Here is a 24,453-nt window from a genome sequence, read left to right as displayed (position 1 = left end):
TATCGATTCCAGGATCACATATAAACTCCTCTGGTTTTTCAAGTCCTCCTCAGCCTGGCCCCCAACTTACCTTTCTGGTCTCATTACTCACTAATCCTCTTCCCATACCCCTGGTCTAGTCAAACTACCCTGCCTGCTGTTCCTTACACATCACACTCTATGCTCTTCATCAATGCCCTCCCACCCTCATGCCAAGAAAGCTCTTTCTATTCACCTTTCTCATAGAATCCCTTACTTTTTTTGAAATTTGGCTCAACCTTCTACATGAACCCTCCAGCTACTACTGTCTACCCTCTCTGAACGACCTTGTATCTGCTTCATATTTATTCTGTATGTATACGGACTCAAGCACGCATGTTGTCTACTCCCATTAACTATAAACTTTTTGAGAGCAGGACTTTTTCATTTCTGCCTTTGCATTTCTATAGTAGGTGCTTAAGAAATGCTTATAGATTGACTGATTGATAGATTATAGGATTTTTACTCAGGTATGAACTGTACTAGATGACTTTGGAAGTCATTTGCCTGATTATCGCTTTTTTTCTCTCCCCTCTCTTTACCTCCTGCCTCTATGATCTTGTTCCAAAAACCTATTTAGGGAACAAGAACAATCATTTCACTTTCTCCCCCAATGCTGGATCAAATGTCACAAGCCTCCTGCTCGCAAACCCTTTTGATTATACCAGTGGTTTTGATAAAGCCTGGGACTATGAGCTGCTCATCTACATAACAGATGACAACTTGCTGACCAGCAGGAAGAAAGCAGAGGCTTTCATTCAAACAGGAACAGTGACATTGAATATCCGAGTTATCCCTCAGCCAACCACAGTCGTCACCACCACCTCCACAGTAAGGGTCTTGGCATCTAAAGTCTCCAACTACATTCTTTTGTCAATTGTTTAGTTAGAACTCTCACCCTAGAGGAAATGCTATGGGCCTGAGAACTCAGACCTTGGTGGCTGGGAGGTATGCTAGTAGGGGAGGGAATCCTGTGTACTGGAGCAGAGCAATCTCTGGGAAAGGGAACCAACCTCCTGCTCAGATGGAAATGGACAATGCTTTGGCTGCTCCATTCATAAAAGTCAACGAGAAATTTAACTTCTCTTGGTCTAGTCATGTGGCTCTAAGCAACAACTTGTTCTTTCTTAACCAACCATTGTAATCCATAGCTTGGCTGATGACTAATTTTTATTGTCCAGTTGACACCACTAGAGTCACTACCAGGTACCCACCAGGCTGGCAAGTGTTGTCTTCCCCCCTTAAAGAAGAATCTCATAGGATTTAAGGCAGAAGAAGTCACTGTTTGGCCATTAGCCAGTTCAACCACTAACCTTGAAACAATAATATGCAGCTTAAGGCACCTAAGAGTTACTACTCATGAGAGGATTGAAAGGGACTTGAGTGGTATTGTGCTTTCTTAGTGAATTACTTATCACCAAGTCAGACTCTGGAGTAGGCATGTTTGGCATGATCACTGGGATTTGGGGGCTTGACTCTCTGGGAAAGTGTATAGGATAGCGGATGGATAGATAGCCTTAGACTCAGGAAAGCCTGTGTTCAAATCCTTCTCTGATATACACAAGCTCTCTATGTCCCAGGCAACTCTCAAAGACATTAAGTTGCAGAAAAGTTGTATATTTGCACTGGTAGAGGCATTTTCTCAACAGGAGTTTCCTCAACCAATGTAATCGTATGTGTGTATACATATGTGTGCAGGCACATGTAGGTATACATATATACATATCTTATACTACATAAACATGTGTGTATGTGTATGTTTACACATACATAGTGTCCATATGTATGTATGCATGTGTGTGTATCTCCTTGAGAAGTCAGATTGGGATAAAGTTTAAAGTAGAGGCTCTCATGTATACCTTAACTTTTCTGGACTTTGAACTAATGGATACTTGGGAATATATATTTTTACACCAGAGCACAGGAAGAGATAAAGATGAGTAGAAGCAGAAAAAATCCAAGGTATACATACCACTTTCCAATTTCTAAAACAAAATTAATGAGTAGAAATGGAAACGAAACCCAAAGAGTAGAAAAGGTAAGCTCCAATTTCTACTATGACCATGAATATATAAAACATCGTCACCACCCCCCTCTCCCTCCTTCTCTTCTTTTTAAGCCCAGAATCACTTACCTGATTCAGAGGGAAAATGTTTATTCTTCATCAGCTTGGTATGTACCATTCATTATTACTGTGGGCTCCATGCTTCTCTTGGGTCTCCTGGGATACCAGTTTTTCCAACTGGTGAAATTCATCCGAAGACACTGCTCCTTCAAGCCTAAGGAAAATAAAGAATCTCTGTAAGTCCCTCTGTGAGCCTGATCCTTTCTACCACTTACAGAAACCAATTCCAATTGTACCAACTATATGAAAGGGATAACTTTTTCCTGCATAGCCTGGGGCCCCTAAGGAGAAGGGAAGGGGCAGGGAGACGGCAAACAAACAGATATTTTCCACAGGCTACAAAATGCCTAGTAATTACTCTGATTTGAGAAACCATTCCTTCACTTTCCCTAGCAAAATGACCTGTGCTGTTATAGCAGGAATTCTGTGGAATTAGACCTTCCAATCTTTTTTGGCCCTGCCATTGTCTCTAATTACTGAGGAGTACCATTTTGAGTAGTAATAGAAAAACACACTTATTTATTTTTTGTTTAGAAAAAGACAAAGGCAGTGTGGTGTAGTGGATAGAGAGCTAGCCTTGGAGTCAGGAAGACCTTGGTTCAAAGTCCACATCTGATTCGCATCAAGTGACCTCCAACAAATCTCTTTTAGTGAGTGGCCAAACCAATTCATTAAGACTGTAAGTGGCAAAGCAGGTACTGATCTACAATGGCAAAGGGAGTTTCCTGATTTTTAGATCCATATAATGATAAAATGACAGCCCCAGTCCAAAAAAATTTTTTTTAACTTTTTAAAAGTAGGGGCCCAAAGAGATGGAATTGGAGAAAGCATCAAGGTCTAATAAGGTACTACCTCCATCAAAGTCCTGCTCTAATGCCTTAGTAGAGCATACTGGTTTCTTCCCCCATCCTCAACACACAATTACGGTAAAATAGAAATTCCCTGAGGGCAGGTATAGTTTCATCTTTGTTTTTGTTACCTCAGCCTCTAGCACAGTGACTAGCACATAGGAGCTATGGAATAAATGCTTGACTGACTGATTTATCCCGTGCTCTCAAAGGTCAGCAGTTTAGGCTTAGGAAGATCCTACCAAGATGGCAATGTTTCAAGGATTGGTCTGGTGTAGACTATGTGTCTACCATTGAAGGGCTAGGATTAGCTGCTTTTTTTTTTTTAAGTGAGGCAATTGGGGTTAAGTGACTTGCCCAGGGTCACACAGCTAGTAAGTGTTAAGTGTCTGAGGCCAGATTTGAACCCAGGTACTCCTGACTCCAGGGCCAGTGCTCTATCCACTGCGCCACCTAGCTGCCCCAGGCTAGGACTAGCTTAATTAAGTTTGGAAAGGATTAGATACGACATGATTTTTTGACCCATAGCAATTCATGAAGATTCTTTACTATGATGAAGAGAAGTTGTTTACCTGTGTTGGTGGAGTGCGTTATTACACGGTTAAAACCACATATCCTTAACACATGGAAGAACACTTTGCTGATTATCCTTGCTCTCCTGTGCTGAGTTCCAAAATAAGGCAGCATGAGTTGTCCATTCTATTACCATACCATATTGGAGGAATTATTACCACTGGCAGCATTAGCTTCATGATAGAATGGGGGTAGGGGTGGGGGTGGGGATGTTATATTGCCAAACACAGCAGTGATCTGGGGTGGGCTTAGATACAGTAAATGTTTCATGATGATTCAGAGAAGATCTACCAGGACCCCAGGGCCTGCATGTAATTCCTGGTCTCATGTTAAATGCACAAATGAATCTGGCCATTTTAACACGTACTCCCAAAGCTAATCATTTCTAATATGGTTTATTTAATAAAAAGGAAATCTGCAAGAAATTCTGAACTAAGCCTGATGTGTCTGAAAATGAGTTGTAATGTGATAAGACAGGCAGCATTTATCAAATGAGATTGCCAGAGGAAGAAATATTATATTTCTGAAGGAAGCTCCCCAAAGAAGCCTGTCTAGTTATGTGTGTGTAGTCATGTGCAATAGTCTCCTGGTAATTAATGTCAATCTTTTATTTTTGTCATAGGATGAAAAAAGGAGGTATGTATGCTGTCTATTCTCCTGGCTTCTGGGACTTGGTGGGTATACATGAAAGGAATTCTGCTCAGTGGAGGATAAAAGAGCAATGCACATTCTCACAGTGCCTGCCATTGAGGAGATGCTCAATAAGCATTTCTTACACTGAATTGAATTGAATTGAATTGAATTACATAATCAGCATCTGGAAGAAAGCTAGAGTCAGAAGGCAGAATGAGAGGTTAGTGCTTTGTAAACCTCCTTAAAAGGAGGAGGAGGAGGAGGAGAAGGAGAAGAAGAGGAAGAGGAAGAGGAAGAAGAAGAAGAATGAGGAGGAGGAGGAGGAAGAAGAGGAGGTGGTAGTGGTGCTGGTGGTGTTGGTGGTTGTTCAGTGTTGGATCTGGAGTCAGGAAGACCTGGGTTTAAATCCAGCCTCAGACACTTATTAACTGTGTGACCCTGGGCAAGTCACTTAACCTCTGTGTACCTCAGTTTCTTTATCTGTAAAAAAAAAGGAGGGGTAACAATAGCATTTACTTCCCAGGGATGTTGTGAGCATTAAATGAGATAATATCTATAAAGTGCTTAGAACAGTACCTGGCACATATTAGGTGCTATATAAATGTTAGCTTTATTATTGTTATCACTAATAATAATAATCATTCAACAAAGACTTTATTAATTCCCTCCTGTGTGCAAGGCACTGTGCTAGGTGCTGGGGATATAAAAATGAAAGCATCTCCACCTTTAAAAAGTTTACATTTTACCAAGAGATACAACATTCATGCAAGTAAATGAAATACAAAATAATATCTATCCATTTCAAGAGTGAGAGAGGGCTAAAAAGTGGTTCAGCCAGGCCAGGTATCCAGAGGTTGTGGGCTTTGATGGGACATAGGGGTTTCCAGCTCGAAGGCAGAGGTGAGGCAGGAATGCATTCCAGACCTAGGGACCATTTGAACAAAACCAAGATGAGCCAGTGTTGCTAAGCAGCCAGGACTCCTTCAATCTGTTGTGTCTGTTAGGCTTAGGGCACCTGCTGGATTTCATTTGAGCCCCTAGAAGGCAATCCCGTCCGGGGTAATGCAAGCTCATGTAATGAATTAAAAGTGTGAGTTAACTGAACAGTAGACTTGGGGCAGAACTTGAAAGAGGACGGCTCTTACCCTTCCTTTTATAACTGGAAATGGGAACTAGATTTTTTAAGGAAGAAAAAAATCACCTGAATAAGACTCATCTTACCGTAATTGTCAGAGTGCAATGGAAAGAATGCTGGATTTAGACTCAAAGGACCTGGATTCAAATCCTAGCACTGCTGCTTATTACCTGTGTGACCTCTTTTTACCTCTATGGGCCTTGGTTTACTGAACCACAAAATAAGGGGGTGGGATTAGATGACCTTGAAGGTTCTTTCCATCTCCAAATATACAATCAGGTGAGTTCAATGGGGACAATATTTTGACTTGATAAACTATGTCCAGTACAGTCCCAACTTATGACTGCCCTGAGGGGTTGAATAATGGTGGGAGGAGAAGTGGAAGCAGAGAATGGAAAGACATTTTCAAGTGGCTGAAGGAGATAGCTACCTTAATCAATCAAATCGACAAATCCTGTATTTACTGAGTATCTTATATTCCCTTTACCTATTGAGCATTCAATACTACAATATGCTGGGCAAGATGTCCCTCAGAAGAATACAGGGGCAGCTAGATGGCGCAGTGGATAAAGCACTGGCCCTGGATCCAGGAGGATCTGAGTTCAAATCCAGCCTCAGACACTTGACACTCACTAGCTATGTGACCCTGGGCAAGTCACTTAACCCTCATTGCCCCACCAAAAAAACAAAGAAGAATGCAGGATCATAAATTGAGTTAGAAGGGACCTTAGAAGTATGTAGTTCAACCCCTCATTTTTAACTCCAATCTAGAAAGGTTAAATAATTTGTGCAGGTCACAGAGCTCATAAGCAATGGAGCTGGAATGTGAACCAGTCTCCTCTGACTCTGAAGCCTACTCTCTTCCCTTGCCTCCTGAGCACTTGAAAACAAATTCTCTTCCCTTCTCCGTATCTTTTTTTTTTTTTTTTTGGCAGGGAAATGAGGATTAAGTGACTTGCCCAGGATTACACAGCTAGTAAGTGCCAAGTGTCTGAGGTCAAATTTGAACTCAGGTCTCCTGAATCCAGGGTCGGTGCTTTATCCACTGCGCCACCTAGCTGCCCCCTCCATATCGTCTTAATGATTTATGCATAGAGAGTATACTCTGGGCTGAGTCTGAAGGAGGATAGCTCCTACCTCCATCTGTAACTCAAAATAAAAAAAAATTTTGAGGGAAAATGACTTCTTAAGATCTGTTAGTAGGTAAGAAGTAAATAACAACGCAAATTAAAACAGTATTCTTTGTGCGACTTTTTGATTTTCCCACTGGAGCCCTCTCTTTCTCTGGCTCATCATTATTCTTTTCCCTTCCTCATACATTGCTAGGGGATTCCCAAACATAGAGAACTAGGGCTGTTGAATATGGGTACACAAAATCAGGTGAAAGGGCAAAGGATACAGCATGGAGAGAGACAGAGAGACAGAGACAGAGACAGACAGAAAAAGAGACAGAGAGACAGAGGGAGAGAATGAGAGAATGACAACTAGAACTAGATTTGGAGTCAGAAAACTTGAGTTTAAATGTTGCTTCTGCTGCTCACTGTCTCTGTGACCTTGGGCAAAGCCCTTTCTCTGCCTCATTTTGCTAATTTATAAAATAATGAGGTGGCACTCCATAACCTTTGAGATCCATTTGACCTCTAAACCTATGATTTTTATGGTCTAAGATTTCAGACTTCTTTGCTTTATCAGAAGTGGGTGGTGGAGGGGCAGCTGGGTGGCGCAGTGGATAGAGCACTGGCCCTGGATTCAGGAGGACCTGAGTTCAAATCCAGCCTCCGGCACTTGACACTTACTAGCTGTGTGACCCTGGGCAAGTCACTTAATCCCAATTGCCTCACCAAAAAAAAAAAGGAAAAAAAAAAAGAAGTGGGTGGTTGGAAAAATACCATAGACTTAAGGACATTAGGGATCATCGAATCTGACCCCTTCATTTTACAGATGAGGAAACTGAGGTCCAGAGATGTGACTTGCCCAGAGTCACACAGCAAATAAGTATCTGAGGCAGAATTCAAACTCAGGTCTTGCTGACCCTGAGTCTAGCCCTTTATCCATTATACAAAGATCCCAAGATGACTGGAGAATTCATTAACCTGATTCATCCTTCTTAGTTTTGACCCATAAAAAAACAAAACCAAAAACAAAATGGAAATGCCTATTTTATTCAAGAAATTAAAGATAAAATAAAATAGGAAAAAGGCCTTGTAAATAACCAAACACCCACTTGCCTCACCCCCAACAGGTACTGCCAGTGTGCCAGGCAAAATAAGGGAAAATATGGATTTCATTTCCAGGAGGGATGGCAGGCTGCTAAAACATTTCCACGAGTTGATAAATTCTTTGCTATGTTTGCAACACTGAACTGGAAGCCTGCTTAAGGGAACTCCACTGTGGGAGGTGGGATCTTAAAGTGAGGAAGGTGCAGGCAACTTGACTTTTGTCTGTCTCTTTCCCTGCAGAAATCAAGAAGGCAAAGAGAGAAGTTGTGCTGGTAAGTGCAGCCAGTCATCAAACAAATCCCGTTCGAGGATGTTGTTGTTTTCTCCCCAAACCAGCCTTTCCGCCTCATCCTCTGGGGGGGTGTTTGTTATTCAGTGAGATGCTTGTACTTGGTCACTGGAACAGATTGCTGTGTGACGAGCTCTTGATAGAATTGGTTCCCTCCACTGAACATGTCTTGTGATGTATTTGCAGAAGAACTGGATTTCATAAATATTGAATAGTGGTGTTTATTATCTCCATCAGCCCTCCAGGAGAGGAAGTAGGATGCGGGGAGTGATGCTTAAAGATCAGAACTCCACTTCAGCACTTCTAAAGACTCTATTTCTCTGCTCTCCCAGAACATATACAAAGGGAGTATGGGAAGGGAATGGAGCTAGGGCTCAGGAGACCTGAATTCTAGTCCCAACTCCAAGCATGAACTTAGCCTCTCCAGGTTTGTTTCCTCGTCTATAAAATGGTCAGAGGTCCAAAGAAGTGTGGCTAGAGGGCTGGTCTTTGAGTCAAGAAACTTGGGTGGCCAAGCCCAGTTCTGCCACTAAAAAGTTGTGTGACTCTGGACGAGTCACTTAGTTCTCCATTTCCTCATCTGTAAAATGTGGGTAATAATGCCTCTCACCTTCTTCATAGAGGGATGTTGTAAGAATCTGATGAGAGACTGCAAATGAAAGGGGCTTTGAAAAGTTTAAAGGGTGGGGTGGGAGGCAGAGAAAACCAATTTTGTTCATTGAAAAAATGAAATCAAATTTAAAAAGGAAAAGTTTAAAGGACTATGAGAATAAGGGATCATGGAAGAATGAAACAGGTTATGTTGATTTTTTCCTGACTTAAGTTCCCCAAATGAGAAGTGAGGAATTAAAATATGGTAATAATGAAATATCTTCCCTTGACCCTTACCTCTTGTTTGGGAAGTCAATCGGGATATATTTATTCTGGTATCTTAGGGTGAAATGCACATTTATGGAGTCTAAAGCATTGTCACCACGTGTCCTAGGTATTTTCCCATCCCTAACATAATTGTTTTTGTCAGAACCTTTGATTTTATACCTGTAGAGAACTGATATGGGGACTCCTTCTACCAATGCGAATCAGCAACTCTAATTTATAGTCAGAAAATGACCTGGTCACTTAGCAGTTCTGTGATTTTACCTAAGGTTACACAGGTAGGATGTGTCTGAGACAGTATGTGAACTCACCTTTTCCTGATTGGAAGTCCAGCCATCTATACCATCCTCTATCTGTTAAACCTCTAGATGTCATAATCTGAAAGAATTTATAAAAAGTACACATCCCCTGCTTTTCTAGAACTTAAAGTCTAAGGCACTTTCTGACAGCGAAAGAAAACTGGCCTAAAGCCACTGGACTAAATCATTGAATAAACTCCCAGGCACATAAGAAATTGAAAAATTGTCTTTCTGATCAAATGATTAAAATGTAAATAATGTTCACTGCCTATCTATCTCCTCTGAGTCTATGGCCAATGTTAACTCAAACAATGGGTAAACTACCTCCCTGGTAAAATTTGACCCCTCTAGTAGGGACACTAGTTACACCTACCTGCCCATCAGCTTGCTATAAAACACAAAATCCCTGCCATTTTCTCCTCCATCAGACTATGAGTTCCTTGAGAGCAGGAACTGGGTTTTTGGTTTTGTATGCCCAGTGCCTGACACATTTTTTGTTGTTCAGTCATTTCAGTCATGTCTCTGACTCTTCATGACCCCATTTGGAGTTTTCTTGGCAAAGATACTAGAGTAATTTGCCATTTCCTTCTCCAGCTCATTTTACAGATGAGGAAACTGAGACAAACAGGGTTAAGTGATTTGACCAAGGTCACACAGCTAGGAAGTGTCTGAGGTCAAATTTGAACTCACGTCTTCCTGACTCTAGGCCTGGGGATCTATCCACTGTGCTACCTAGTTGTCCCACCTGGCACATAGTTAAGTGCTAATAAATGCTAGTTGACTGACTGGTTGTTTTGTTGTTGCTTGTACTTCATGACCTCGGGTGATATCATGACTTGCAGTGAATTGGATTTAAGTGAGGCAGGGCTGTGCAAAGTTACCAGCCGCATTCTCTCCTCCAGAGCCATCTGGATCCAGGGGCAAGATATATATACCAGGGTGACTGGAGATGGCCTTAGATGTTTGAGGAAATCAAGTTAAGTGACTTGCCCAGGGTCACATAGCTACCAAGTGTCAAGTGAAGGAATGGAGGGAGGGAGGGAGGAAAGAAGGAAGGAGGAAGGAAATTGTAGAGTGAGCACTTATTAATAGCTTACTATATGCCAGGCACTGTGCTAAGCTCCGGGAATCCAAGTATAAGCAAGCAAAACAGGATCTTCATTGCATGTAGGAAAAAAGGAAAATGTGAAGACAAGGCAGTGTTCAGAATGGAGTCAGTTACCCCAGGGTGCTCTTTCCTGCCCAGATTGTGTTCCATTCTGGGTACCATATTTCAGGAAAGACACTGACAATCTAGAATTCATCTGGATAGGCAGGTAGAATGGCGAGAACGCTGAAAGCTATGCTGTGCAAAGATCAGTTGAAGGAACTCGAGATGTAGACCCTGAAGAAGAGCAGTGTGGGGGTGGCAGGGTGGGAGGGTGGGGAGGGGGGTGGCTTAATCAGTGTCTTCAAGAATCTGAAGAGCTGTCACATGGATGAGGGATTAGAATGCTCGGAACTAGGAGCAAAGGGCAGGCGGTGGGTGGGGGGTGGGATCAGTTATCATGAGATAGAATTAAGCTTCATGTAAGGAAATACTGCCCCCCCCAAAATCAGAGCGGTCCCCAAGTGGAATGTGCTATTTCAGGAGTGTTTCCCTTCCAGCGGAGGATGCCCATTGCCAGGAACGCTGCAAAGGGGCTTCTGGCCCAGGTCCAGGACATGGAGGTCCCTTTCAACTCTGAGCTTTTCTGATCTCTGTGAAAGCCACGAATCGGTGGGGGTGGGGGAAGCACAGCCAGTGTGTCCCTGTTCGTCTTTCACGGTTGGGTTGACTGTGTCACGGTAACTCTGAGAAAGAAGGGCTGGGAGATAAATGAAACGGGGAATGGCAGTGCAAAGGCTGAGGAGGCAGATGGGTGGCAGCTGCCTCAGCGTGCATGCCTAAGCAGTCAGACTGGCCAGAGGGGTGAGCCAGCTGCTGCCCACCTGGCTGTCTCTGTGTGCAGCACATAGGGGGCCCCCTCTGACTCCCCTGGGCCGAAGGAGCACTTCCCCACACCAGTCTGGCTGAAAGCTGAGGATCTGGCCGGATACTGACTGGGGACCGGGCAGTCAGTGACGTGCAGGAACAAAAGGAGTAAATACATGTGTTTACTAATGGTAGTAACAGCAAAAATAAAACGATAGCTAGCATTTGTAGAGCGCTTTAAGGTTTGCAAAGCATTTTACGGATATCCTCTCATTTGATCCTTACAACCACCTGGTGAAGTAGGTGCCAGTATTATCCCCATTTTACAGATGAGGAAACTGAGGCTGAGAGGTGAAGGAAGTTGCCCAGGGTCTGAGACAGGCTTTGAACTCAGATCTGTTTAAACTCAACACTCTCGGGGCAGCTAGGTGGCATAGTGGATAGAGCACCGGCCCTGGAGTCAGGAGTACCTGAGTTCAAATCCGACCTCAGACACTTAACACTTACTAGCTGTGTGACCCTGGGCAAGTCACTTAACCCCAATTGCCTCACTAAAAAAAAAAAAATTAAACTCAACACTCTCTCTGTAATATCATGTTCTATGAAGAAGAAGCAGTGAGGAAAAGATCAGGGTTCTGAGGGATAGAGAGATAGGATTCTATCACCTTACCTGTAAGGAAACATGGGTGCAGAGCATGTTGGAGGAAGGTTTTGGTTTTTGGTAGTCCGAGGACCTTTCTGTGGGCTGCCAGACCCTCTTCAAGAGAGAGGAGTTAAAAAAAAAATAAGGCTGACTGACCATATTTCTGTCAGACTTCTTTATCTAGTGCTATTGAAAAAAATAAAGGCCAGTTCCAGGAGGTCTCAACTCAACCATTTACTTGGTGATCTTGGGCCAGTCATTTCACCTGTCCCTTTATGGTGAGCTAACAGAGTTGTTGATCTCTAAAGTCCCTTATAGCTCTAATATTCTGTAGTCTTCTGTTCTTAGGATCATAAACTTAGACCTGAAAGAGACCTTAGAGCTCATCAAGTCCAACCCCCTCATTTTACAGATGAGGAAACTGAGTCCCAGAGACATTAAATGATATGCACAAGGTTGCACAGATAATAACTGAAGGAGTTGGGATTTGGAACCCGGGTCCCTAGACTTCTAAACCAAGGGCTCATTCTAAGGTATCACACTGTCTCCTGACTGTCAAATGCCCAATAGCTATTATCTGAGTCTAATCAATAAGGCTCCATTGCCCATGACCAACTGACAATTAGGACATCACTATGGCCAGTCCTAGAAGATAACCCAGCCCAGGTTCTTTTTTACACAGGCATCTAGAGTAATGGCCTTAGAATCAGGAGACCTGGGTTCAAATTCTGCTGCTGCTGCTACTACTAGGCAGCTAGATGGTGCTTTAGGATAGAGTGTTGGGCTTAGAGTCAGGAAGACTCAATCTTCCTGAGTTCAAATCCAGCCTGACACTTACTAGCTGTGTGACCCTGGAGAAGTCACTTAACCCTGTGGGCCTCAATTTCCTCATCTGTAAAATGACCTGGAGAAAGAAATAGCAAACCACTCCAGTATCTTTGCCAAGAAAACCCCCAAACCAGGGGAAGCTAGGTGGTGCAGTGGATAGAGCACCGGCCCTGAATTCAGGAGGACCCGAGTTCAAATCCGGCCTCAGACACTTTACACACTTACTAGCTGTGTGACCCTGGGCAAGTCACTTAACCCCAATTGCCTCACCAAAAAACAAAACAAAAAAGAAAACCCCCAAACCTCTCTTCATGGGGTCACGAAGAGTCAAACACGACTGAAAAACTGCCAAACAATAGCAGCACTACAACTACTCTACACTTCCACTGCACACGCTATTACTTACTAGTTGTGTGTACCTTATCCCCCCTCTCCTCCCAACAGGTCACTTCACCTATATCAAGCTCAGTTTTCCCAGCTGGGAAATGCCAACAATCATACTTAAACCACCCACTTCACAAGGCTATAGAAAGGAAAGCATTTCAAAAACCTTCAAGTGCTATAGAAACCGTAATTTTTGGTCTTCGGCCTCAATTGGCATCTAGCACACCCCTTCTCTAATATCCCCAAAGCATGGTGGTTCAGCTTCTGCTCAAATAACTCCCATGATGGATAACTCATTGTTTCATGAAGCAGTCCATTCCATTTTCAGTCAGCTCTAATTGAGAACTTCCCCTTTATATTGAGCCAAAAATCTGTCTCTAACTTCTACTTCTTGAACCTGCCTCTGTCCACTAGAGCTGAGCAGAACAAATTTAATCCCTCATTCACCAGGCAACCCTTTGAAAAGTGGAAGGCAGCTCTTTTGTCTGCCCTAAGTCTTCTCCAGGCCAAGTCTCTCTACCTCCACGCTTCCTTTCTCATATAACATTGTCGATCAGTCAGTCAATAAACATTAAGTATCTACCATGTGCTAAGTGATAAGGATACCAAGAAAGGTAAGAGAGAGGCCCTGCTCCCAAAGAGCTCTGATGTTGTTTTGAAGCCCTTTGGCATCCTAGTTACCCTCCTCTGAACATGCCTCAGCTTGTCAAAGTGCCCAGAACTGAATGCATTTATTCCAGGCATGGTCCGAGTAGTGAAAATACAGCAGGATTATTGTCTCCCTTGATCTGAATACTTCTTTTCCAAACCCTAAAAGCCAGGACTAGAGAGCTTCCTTCTGCCTAGGCCTTTTTAAATCTTAGCCAGCTGTGGGGCCATATGGAATCCATGGAGAGTGGCACGTGCCACAGGCTAAGGCCCCTGGAGAGGATTCTCGCTATTGGTTTAAGTGGTATTAAATAGGATAGAAAGTCCATTGAATTCTTTGTCAGGAGAACTTGATAGCTGTGTAATGTTGGGGAAGTCACTTAACATCTCTGGGCCTTGGTATCTTAAAAAAAAAAAAAGGTGGTGGGGATGAGTTGAACTAGACACTCTCAAATGTTCTTTCTGGCTCAAATAGGCTAATGATTCTTCAAGCACAGCCTTACTTGGCATCGGATGTCTGAAAACTGCTTTCCCTCCCTTGTGGAGTCTATTAGGCACCCCTCCTCAGTTCTGATCCTCCCCACCTTCCCACAGGGAGCTCCTAGGCCCTTTGCCCAGAGGAGGTGACCCCCTCTGATTGCCTATTTGAAGTCACTTAGTCTGTCAGACATGATTAGTTCTCACTTGAGCATCAGGCAGGCCCACAGACGTCTCTGTGGCTTTTTCCTGATTGAGCTCAGTTGCTGAGCATTCAGCAGGCAGAGGTGCCATGTGGCTTGGCTGCCAAACTCACCCAGGTTTGAATTTCTCCAAGTAATGACAGCCTTCTCTTGGGGTAGCGCCTAGCTTTATTTCATGTTGTGTCTCTCTGTCTCCTTAGGAAATGACCAAGATTAACACTGTCTTTGATGGAGAAGCCCTAGACCCAGGTAATATAAATGGAAATACCATTTTAAAAGGAGATAGTAGCATGATTGATAAATGAGGTGGAAGTACAGCAAGTCTTCCTTTTTTTCCACATCATTTGTTGTTCCTGACTTTCTGTTTTCAAAGAGAATATTTGATTTTTCCATGTGGGTCCTATTTGGCTGATTTGTAAGAGGACAGTAGCGTATATAGTACATTGAACATAGATCTTAGAGTCATAAGACTTGAGGTCAAATCTCAGCTTTAATATTGCTACCTGTTTGGTGCTGGGCAAGTGACTTTATTTCTCTGGGCCTTGGTTTGCTTATCTGTAAAATGGGAAATAATAATACTTAAATTGCCTGCCTCACAGAGTAATGAAGAGAAAATTACCTTGCAAGCCTTCATACATTATTATAATTTATAACATTATCATAATAATAGCCAACATTTGCAAAATACTTTAAGGCTTTGACAAATTATGTCTCATTTGAAAGACTTCCAGGTAGCCCAGTGATTAGACTTCTAGACTTGAAGTTAGGAAGGCCTGAGTTTAAATCCTATCTCAGATATTCCCTAGCTCTGTGACCCTAAGCAAGTCCCATACCCTCTGCCTCCATTTTCTCAGCTTAAAAACAGGGATGATAACAGCACCTACCTTGTAGGTAGGATCAATAGAAAGATCAAATTGATTGAGGGGATCAAATGAGATAATATTTGTAAAGTGCCTTACCTGGCACATAATAGGCATCTAAATGTTTTGTTTTGTTTTGTTTTTCTCTCTCTCTCAAAGGTATTGCATGTAAGGATAAAATAAAGTATACATGGTGTCCCAAAAGTCTTAGTTCAGTTGAAAGCTTATAGCTTAAGTTCTTTTTAATGTTTATTTATTGACTTAATTTATTAATATAATTTAATTTTAAAAGCTATTTTAATAAAGCTATTAAAGTTTAAAATTGTACTAACACTTTTATAGCATCCTGTAAAAAATTCTCTGAGGCATTCCAAGGCCCAATACTAGGATTTAGAACTTGAAATTCAATTTGACACTTATTAAGGGCTTATTATATTCAAGGTAGCACTGTTTTGAGGTCCTTGAGATGAAGACAAAAATGAAACCATCCTTGTCCTGAGGAAGCTTATATTCTCCTGGGGAGGGGGAGGGGCAGGAAAACAACATATACACAAGGAAGTAAATTCAGAGGAATTGCAGGACGAAAAGAGCACTTAAAAACAGGGGGGTGGATCTGGAAAGGCTTCATACAGGAAGTGGTATTTAGGTCATTAAGCTGAACTTGAAGGAAAGGCAGAGAAATGGGAGCCTTGCACGCTGAATTCGGAGGAAGAGCTAGTAGGTTATTTTGTCTGGAATGTCGAATATATAAAGGGGAGTGATAAGTCTGGAAAGAGAGGTGGTAAGACAGATTGTGTATGACTTTAAATGCCAGGTTGAGAAGTCTGTTTTCCCTCAGAGGTAATAGGGAGTTACTGGGGAAAAACAACAGCAACAACCTGTTTGAGGAATATTAATTTGGCAGCCCTGTGAATGATCGCTGGGAGAGAATAGATCGGATGCAAGACCCATCTGAAAGCTATTCCAATAGTCCAGACAGAACCTTAGTCATCAGTCCAACCCTCAGCCTACCCCTTGTTCTCATACCACCTCCATTTTGCTGGTGGGAAAACTAAGACTCAGGTTAAAGAAGTGATTTACCCATTGCCACTCAGCTCCCCAGTATCTTGGCTAGTTTTCAGATAAACTCAGCCAATAGAGTGTAATGTCCTTGAAGCTGGGGACTGTTTCTTTTTTTTTTGTTTTTGCCTAAAGCAGTGCCTGGCACATAGTAGGTACTTTATAAATGCTTTCCTATTCGATAGGGTGGGGGAAAATTTACATTTTTTTCCTCCCTTCTTCCCCTAAGAAATAAGCCATCTGCTGAGGATGATGTCCCCTGAGAAGATATTTTTCCCCACATGGACACAGAATGAATCCATTTTTTATCATTGGATAGATGGTTGAGCTATAGGTGAAGTGCAGCGTTCAATGGATGAGGGTTTCCAGATAGCACAGCTCAGAAACCCTTTGGCTGAGAAAGATAAATGAAAGGTGAAGCCAGTCTCCCTGAGCTCACATAACCTCCCTGAAGTCAGCCACCAGATTTAGCTCCTTTACACACATTCCTGCCACTTACAAAGGCTCAATTATAGATGGGAATAAAGGGAAGGAAACCAAATTCAGGAGGCAAGTGTTTTGGCTCCTGGCCACCTTCATATGCAAACTGCTTCAGTCCTTCTCTGAAGGAGAATGGCTCCTCTCCAGCTAGAGGCTGCAGTTGGAATTAAATTTCCCTCTATTATTAGGTACTTGTTACCATAATGTGCCCACATTAGCATAAGCGCTGGAGGAATCCAGAGCAGACAGCCTCTGAGGTTTCAGGGAAATGACACCGGCAGAGTCTTCCCCTGACCCTATGGTTTCCCTAGAGAGACTCCTGGTCAAGGAAATATACATATTCAGGGTGGAGACAGATGCCCTGTGTGTAGATGGATATATGATTTTTTTTTTAAATGAAAGCCGGGAGCTAGCAGGGATAGTGAGAACAAATAAAACTTGGGGGGAGGTGGGATCTAATGAGAATGGCCATCCTATGACAGTAAGGTTTAGAGAGGTCATCAGGTAGAGCTTCCGAGAAACCCAGGTGCAGTGGAGGTGACTTGCCCAGTGGCGATGAACAGGGAAAACAGAATCAAACCTGGTCCCCCTGCCACTGTATGTCAGAAATAAGATCTCGACTTATAGCATATCTTTGCACCAAGGTTTAGAGAGTTCTGTGTCTGTCTCACACACACACACACACACACACACACACACACACAGGAACAGAGAGACAGAGACAGAGATCAACAGAGAGACAGAGACACTATTTAGAGTCAGAGGATCTATCCTTAAATCCTGCCTCACTCCATTTACTCCCTGGGTGTCCTTGGGCAAGGCTTCTCTGAGTCTCAGTTTCCTCATCTGTAAAATGAGAGAATTGGACTAGATAGATGGCTTTTAAGGCCCCTTTGAAGTCTAAATTTATGAACGTGGTACATAGACTTGTTATTGCTGCTGTTGTCCAACTCTTTGTGACCCCATTTGGGGTTTTCTTGGCAAAGATATTAGAGCGGTTTGCATTTCTTTCCCCAGCTCATTTTACCGATGAGGAAACTGAGGCCTGCAAGGTTAATTGACTTATACAGGGTCACACAGCTAGTATGTGTCTGAGGCCAGATTTGAACTCAGGAAGATGAGTCTTCCTGACTCCGGGCCCAGCATTCTATCCATTGTGCTGCTGAGGTGCCCTCATGGACATGCACACAAACGTATAACAAGAATTCATTCACTTGGTACCTTTTTCATACCAATGACACGAATCCTCTTTTTTAAAAAAGAAAAAGACAAAATTGGGAAGTAATAGGGTTTTCACTAAAAATGGAATCTGAATTATCCCAAGTTCATATTAAATTCAAGATTTCATATACTCTTTTCACTACCTAACCAAGATGGCATAGAGCAAGGAGTTTTAAACTGGGATCCAGGTATCCCCAAGGGTTCTAGGGATAGACTACAGGGGCTGGGGCTAGCTCAGACCAGCTCAGGAGAGCTATTACATTTTCAATGTGAACATTTATCCTTCAAAACTGGCAAACAGTACAAATTAGAGCTTGATTTATTTCTTTTTTAATCATCTGGATTTAAGAAAGTGATGGAGAAAATGTTAGTAAGATGGATTAAATTTGAGTGTCATTTTTGGAGAGCTGGTTGTTAAGACATTTACCAGTACTCACCTTGAGGAGAATCTAAACTTGGATGGGGAGAAAATGCTGTCTTTATTTTTTCACTATTGGTTTTCTTTGTACTCCTGTATATTTTATTTTATGCATTTAAAAACATTATACTGAGAATATGTCCATAAGCTTCATCAAACTGCCAAATGGGTCCTTGACACACAAAAAAGTTAAGAACCTCTGGCCTAGAACCTCAAAATCAGTTCACAAAGCCAGTGACTATGAATTATAGGCTGTTCATTTCATTTATTTTACTGCCTAAGTTGTCTAAGTTGTATTATCTTTGGAAGGGAAAGGTTAGCAAGACTTTTATGGGCCAGTAAATGGCTTTTGTCTATCTGCAAGGCTGGTTTATATCATTTAGTCATTCAGAGCTTCTGGTTTGCTTCTTATGGGAAGAAACAGGCTTAACTGTTGCTCTATTTTTCTTCTAGTTACTGGAAAAATATATGAATTCAACTCAAAATCTGGTGCCAGGAGGTGGAAAAACTCATCAGTCCAAATATGGTCAGGAGAGAAAAACTTGAGTGAACAAGGAATTATTTGGACTGTGGAAAATGATGGTGAAGGGATAAACCCCCTGGAAGGGACCAACAAGGAAGAAGATGGGAAGAGTGGAAAAATGGAAGCTGATGACATTAATGTGGGACTCAAGAGTGATGAAGGGAAGATGGAATCATCACAAAGTCTAGGTACCCCTAGAGTTCAGAAATCCATAGAAGGACAGGGGTCTTCCCCAGTCCTCCTTGGCAGGGTTTCCCCTAAAATATACCCCCATTCTCCAGTGAAAACCACTGGGAAATAAGTTGCATCATGGTGTTTGGTAACCAAGCATCTCAGATTTTCTGAGGTAGCCTCCAACTTGAAAAAAAAAGTGTATTTAATGAAACTTTACAAAAGGAATATACTTTGTCGGACCCTGTGTTACAGGTTGGGGGTTGGACTTATAGAATAAGAGCTTAGCTGGTCCTACTCAGAGAGCTAGATCCTAACCCTAAAACTTGGGCTAGGGGAGAAGGGGTTGGATGGAGTATCTTGGGGTCCCCAACAAGATGTTTTACCCACACTTAAAACAAATAGATATGTGTCTGTGCAGTTCATGAGATAACTCCATAGAAAGTCCAATTCAACTCAACAAACATTTCCTTAGGTAAATTAGGAGAGGAAGGAATAACTTACCTTTCAGATCTATGGAGAGGAGAATAATTTATGACCAAACAAGAGATAGAGAATATTATGAAATGCAAAATGGATCATTTTGATTACATTAAATTAAAAAGGTTTTGTACAAACAGAAGCAATACAGCCAAAATTAGAAGAGAAGCAGAAAGCTGGGAAACAATTTTTATAACCAGTGTTTCTGATAAAGGCCTCATGTCTAAAATATATAGGGAACTAAATCAAATTTATAAGAATGCAAGTCATTCCCCAATTGAGAAATGGTCAAAGGATATGAACAGGCAGTTTTCAGATGAAGAAATCAAAACTATCTATTGCCATATGAAAAAATACTCTAAATCACTATTGATTAGATAAATGCAAATTAAAACAACTCTGAGGTACCACCTCAAACCTATTAGATTGGCTAATATGACAAAAAAGGAAAATAAGAAATGTTGGAGAAGCTGTGGAAAAAATCGGAACATTAATGCATTGTTGGAGGAGTTGTGAAATGATCCAACCATTCTGGAGAGCAATTTGAAACTATGCCCAAAGGGCTATGAGACTGTGCATACCCTTTGACCCGGTAATGCCACTACTAGGTCTGTATCCCAAAGAGATCATAAAAAAGGGAAAAGGACCCACATGTACAAAAATATTTATGGCAGCTTTCTTTGTGATGGCAAAGCATTGGAAATCAAGGGATTGCCCATCAATTGGGGAATGGCTGAACAAGTTGTGGTATATGGATGTAATGGAATACTATTGTTCTGTAAGAAACGATGAACAGAGAGATTTCAGCAAAACCTGGAAAGACTTAAGGTGACTGATGCTGAGTGAAGTGAGCAGAACCAGGAGAACATTGTACATAGTAACAGCAACATTGTGTGATGATCAATTGCAATAGACTTAGCTCTTCTCAGTAATACAATGATCCAAGACAATTCCAAAGGTCTCACGATGGAAAATGCTCTCCACATCCAGAAAAAAAGAACTGTGGAATCTGAATGCAGATTGAACCGTACTGTTTCTACTTTTGTTGTGGTGGTTTTTTTTTTCTTTTTTGAAGTTTTTCCCTTTTGTTCTGATTCCTCTTTCACAGTATGACTAATGCAGAAATATCTTTAATGTGATTGTACATATATCACCTACATCAGATTGCTTGTTGTCTTGGGGAGGAGGGAGGGAAGGAGAAAAATTTGGCACTCAAAATCTTATAAAAACAAATGTTGGGGCAGCTAGGTGGCGCGGTGGATAAAGCACCGGCCCTGGATTCAGGAGGACCTGAGTTCAAATCCGGACTCAGACACTTGACACTTACTAGCTGTGTGACCCTGGGCAAGTCACTTAACCCCCATTGCCCCGCAAAAAACAAAACAAAACAAAAAAAACCAAATATATATATATATATATATATATATATATATATATAAATGTAGAAAACTATCTTTACATGTAACTGGAAAATAATAAAATACTTTTATAATTTAAAAAAGCAATAGGGTAGATGGATTAGTGGTGCAGGGGATAAAGCATTAGACTTGGTGTCAGGAAGATCTGAATTCAAATCTAGCCTCAGACATTTAATAGCTATACATCCCTGGGCAAGTCACTTAATCACTATTTGCCTCAATTTTTTCATCTGTAAAATGGGGATAATAATAGCATTTACCTCTCCAGGTTGCCATGAGGATCAAATGAGATAATATTTGTCAAGCACTTAGCACAGTGCCTGGCACAAGATAGGTTCTATATGAACATTAGCTGTTGTTAATAGTAGTATTAGTATATGTGCAGTGGACAGCTAAGGTGGCACAGTGGATTAAGTGCCAAGCTTAGAGTCAAGAAAAGTCATCTTCCTGAGTTCAAATCTGGCCTCATTCACTTCCTAGATGTGTGACCCTGGACAAGTCACTTAACCCTGTTTGCCTCAGTTTGTGAGCTGTAAAATGAGAAGCTGGAGGGCAGCTAGGTGGTGCAGTGGATAAAGCACCTGCCCTGGATTCAGGAGGACCTGAGTTCAAATCCTACCTCAGACACTTGACACTTACTAGCTGTGTGACCCTGGACAAGTCACTTAACCTTCCTGCCCCGCCCCCCCCCAATGAGAAGCTGGAGAAGGCAATGGCAAACCACTCTAGTACCTTAGCCATGAGAACCTCAAATGGGGTCACAAAGAGGTGGACACAACTGAACAACAGCAGCAAATCATGCACAAAGGAAAGCATTGTATTAGGCAGTGGGAATACAAAGGACAAAAATAAAACAATCCTTGCCATCAAGGAGCTTACTAGGGGACATGTGTGTACTAACTAAATACAAATTAAACTCAAAAGAATTTCTGAAAGTAGAGATCACAAAACCATTTTGAGGAATCCAGCAAGGCCTCATTTAGGAGGAGGTAGTATCTGAGCTGTCCTTGGATGGAAAATAGGGATTCTAATTGGTGAAGAGGGAATGCCTTCCAGGTCTGGGTGGGGGTGGGGCTGGAGAGGCTGGGCAAAGGAACAGATCAGGAAATGGATTGTCATGGACCCCTCTTTATACTTCCCAACAATAACAGAAAAGGGGTTTTTAAACCTCACCAAATTTCATCGAGCCCATCTGTTCTTTTCCTCTGCAACTCTTTGTTTCATTGGGAACATTGGGAGCACTGACTCAAGGCACAGTATGAAACCCACCTCAGCCAGCTAACACAGACTTTCACCTGTCAATCTGAGTGATGAACCAAAAATAAACAGCATAAGAATGAAAGGGAGAGGAAGCTTTAAAATGTGGAGTCAGCTGAGGCCTTGTCGAAGCCCTGAGCGTGCCCCCTCTTCTCTCCCTCCTCCAAATCCCCATTATCCAAGTAACAGAGGGAACAAGGTAGGACCCTACCAAATCCACAGCCTCTCCTGTGGGCCTCAGTCCAGGGAACATCACCAGAAAGTCTGACCCGCCCGTCCGAAATAAGAGAATAGATTGTGACTTTTCTCTGTGCCAATGCAGAGACGGTATCTTTCTCTTCATTAAAGAGGAATACTTTAAAAATCTCTCTGTGCATGTACACATTTCCCCCAGTACAATGTAAACTCCTTGAAGGCAGGGCTAGTTCATGTTTGTCCTTGTATCACCAGTGCCTGACATAGAATAGTTGCTTGATGAATGCTTTTTGATTGATTGATTGATCAATTGACTGATAGATTCATTCCTTCATTCTCTGACTCGGGTCAGGAGTGGTTTATTTAATTTAGATCATAGTCAGAAAACTTCCCTCTGATCCATTCAAATTTTGCAAAAGAAAACAATCTGACTCATCTGTATTAAAGTGGGCAGTTGGACGGCCAGAGAGGCTGATTACCCATTTAGGATGCCTGCTATTTCTCTGTCTGTGTGCTTGTGACTGAAATGCTTTGCTCTGAAGCTCTCAGCCTCCATTTAAATAAAATAAGACTAAGAGAAAGCTGAAGGGTGACTTAATAACTGTTTGTAAACCCATTAAGGATTATTAAACAGAAGATGCTGAGCAGCTGTTCTTCCATCACTACTGATGGTGGGTACAAGAGGCAATTGTGTTTAATGATCACTGAAGAGATTTAGTCAGACTTAGGGAGGAACTTCCTGACAGGCAAGATTTGTAATAAACACTCAAATCAGTGAGGGAATCACCTTCTTTGATGATCTTTAACAGTATTTGGGGGCAACGAGGTGGCAAAGTGGATAGAGTACAAGGCCCGGAGTCGGAAAGACTCATCTTCCTGTGTTCAAATCTAGTCTCTGATACTTACTAGCTATATGACCCTGAGCAAGTCACTTAACCCTATTTGCCTCAGTTTCTTCATCTGTAAAATGATCTGGAGAAGGGAGTGGCAATCCACTCTAGTATTTTTGCCAAGAAAACACCAAATGGGGTCAGAAAAAGTCAGACGCAACTAAAAAATTACTCAACAAAAACTTCCAAGTATCTTGGAAGCCCTGGCCTTTGATGAAGCTTTGAGAGAATCTGAGAAATCAAGCTAATAAGTCAAGAGATGACAACTATTAGAAAGAACAGTCTCTCTCCCTCCCTCCCTCTCTCCCCTCTCTCCTCTCTCTCCTCTCTCTCCTCTCTCCTCTCTCCCTCTCTCCTCTCTCTTCTCTCCTCTCTCCTCTCTCCTCTCTCCCTCTCTCCCTCTCTCCTCTCTCCCTCTCTCCTCTCTCCCTCTCTCCCTCTCTCCTCTCTCCCTCTCTCCCTCTCTCCTCTCTCCTCTCTCCCTCTCTCCTCTCTCCCTCTCTCCCTCTCCTCTCTCCCTCTCCTCTCTCCCTCTCCTCTCTCCCTCTCTCCCCTCTCCTCTCTCCTCTCTCCTCTCTCCCTCTCTCCTCTCTCCTCTCTCCTCTCTCCTCTCTCCTCTCTCCCTCTCTCCCTCTCTCCCTCCCTCCCTCTCTCCCTCTCTCCTTGCAGTGGGTGGGACATAATGAATAGAGAACAGGCTTTGGAGTTATAGGATCATAGATGTATTGCTGGAAAGGACCATAAATGCCTCTCATCCAATCCCCTCATTTTGCAGATGAGGAAACTGAACTCAGTGACTTGTCCAAGGACACACCGGGCAGGATTTAAGTACAAACCCCGTGATTCCAAATCCAGTGTTATTCTGTAGCACTGTACCAGACCTGGGTTCAAGTCCTATCTTTGTCACCTATTGGCTGTGTGATTCTCAGGAAATCACAACCTTTTAGTTAATTTTTTTTATCCATTTATTATTCAGGTCCTATCCACCAAAATCCTGTCTCCTCCTTACCACCCTTCTCCCTGAATCTCCTGTCAGCACTAGAAAGGTGGTCTTTGCTCTTTCCCACCCATTTTGGATGAAGACTCCTGTCCAGTGACCTAGGATTTGGGCTGGAAAGTGGGGTGTCTTTGCCTCACCCCTGTTAGCCCATCTATGACCAACAGGGTCATAGATTGAGGGTCAGAAGGGACCTCGGAGGTTTTATCTATTCCAACCTCCTCATTTTGCCCAGGGAAGTTGTCATTTCCCTAAGTCACCCAAGTAGTAAATATCAGAAGAAGAATTTGAATCCAGCTTTTCATTGACTCCAGCATCAATGTTTTTTCCAT

General features: G+C 42.3%; 1 protein-coding gene across 1 annotated transcript in view; it reads left to right on the top strand.

Moving 5' to 3' along the window:
• Positions 1 to 19,014, top strand: part of CDHR3 (cadherin related family member 3) — a 102,254-nt gene extending 83,240 nt beyond the window's left edge. Inside the window, exons 14-19 of the mRNA XM_043968816.1 lie at positions 599 to 849; positions 2,138 to 2,319; positions 4,187 to 4,200; positions 7,792 to 7,823; positions 14,353 to 14,401; positions 18,644 to 19,014. Of these exons, the coding sequence (XP_043824751.1) occupies positions 599 to 849; positions 2,138 to 2,319; positions 4,187 to 4,200; positions 7,792 to 7,823; positions 14,353 to 14,401; positions 18,644 to 19,014 (899 nt within the window). The remainder of the gene's footprint in view (positions 1 to 598; positions 850 to 2,137; positions 2,320 to 4,186; positions 4,201 to 7,791; positions 7,824 to 14,352; positions 14,402 to 18,643) is intronic.
• The last annotated feature ends 5,439 nt before the right edge of the window (positions 19,015 to 24,453 follow it).

The sequence above is a fragment of the Dromiciops gliroides genome, chromosome 5, assembly GCF_019393635.1.
Source record: "Dromiciops gliroides isolate mDroGli1 chromosome 5, mDroGli1.pri, whole genome shotgun sequence".
Classification (NCBI taxonomy): Eukaryota; Metazoa; Chordata; class Mammalia; order Microbiotheria; family Microbiotheriidae; genus Dromiciops; species Dromiciops gliroides.
The sequence above is the reverse complement of the archived record's forward strand: the minus strand, read 5'-3'. Positions and strand labels throughout refer to the sequence as shown.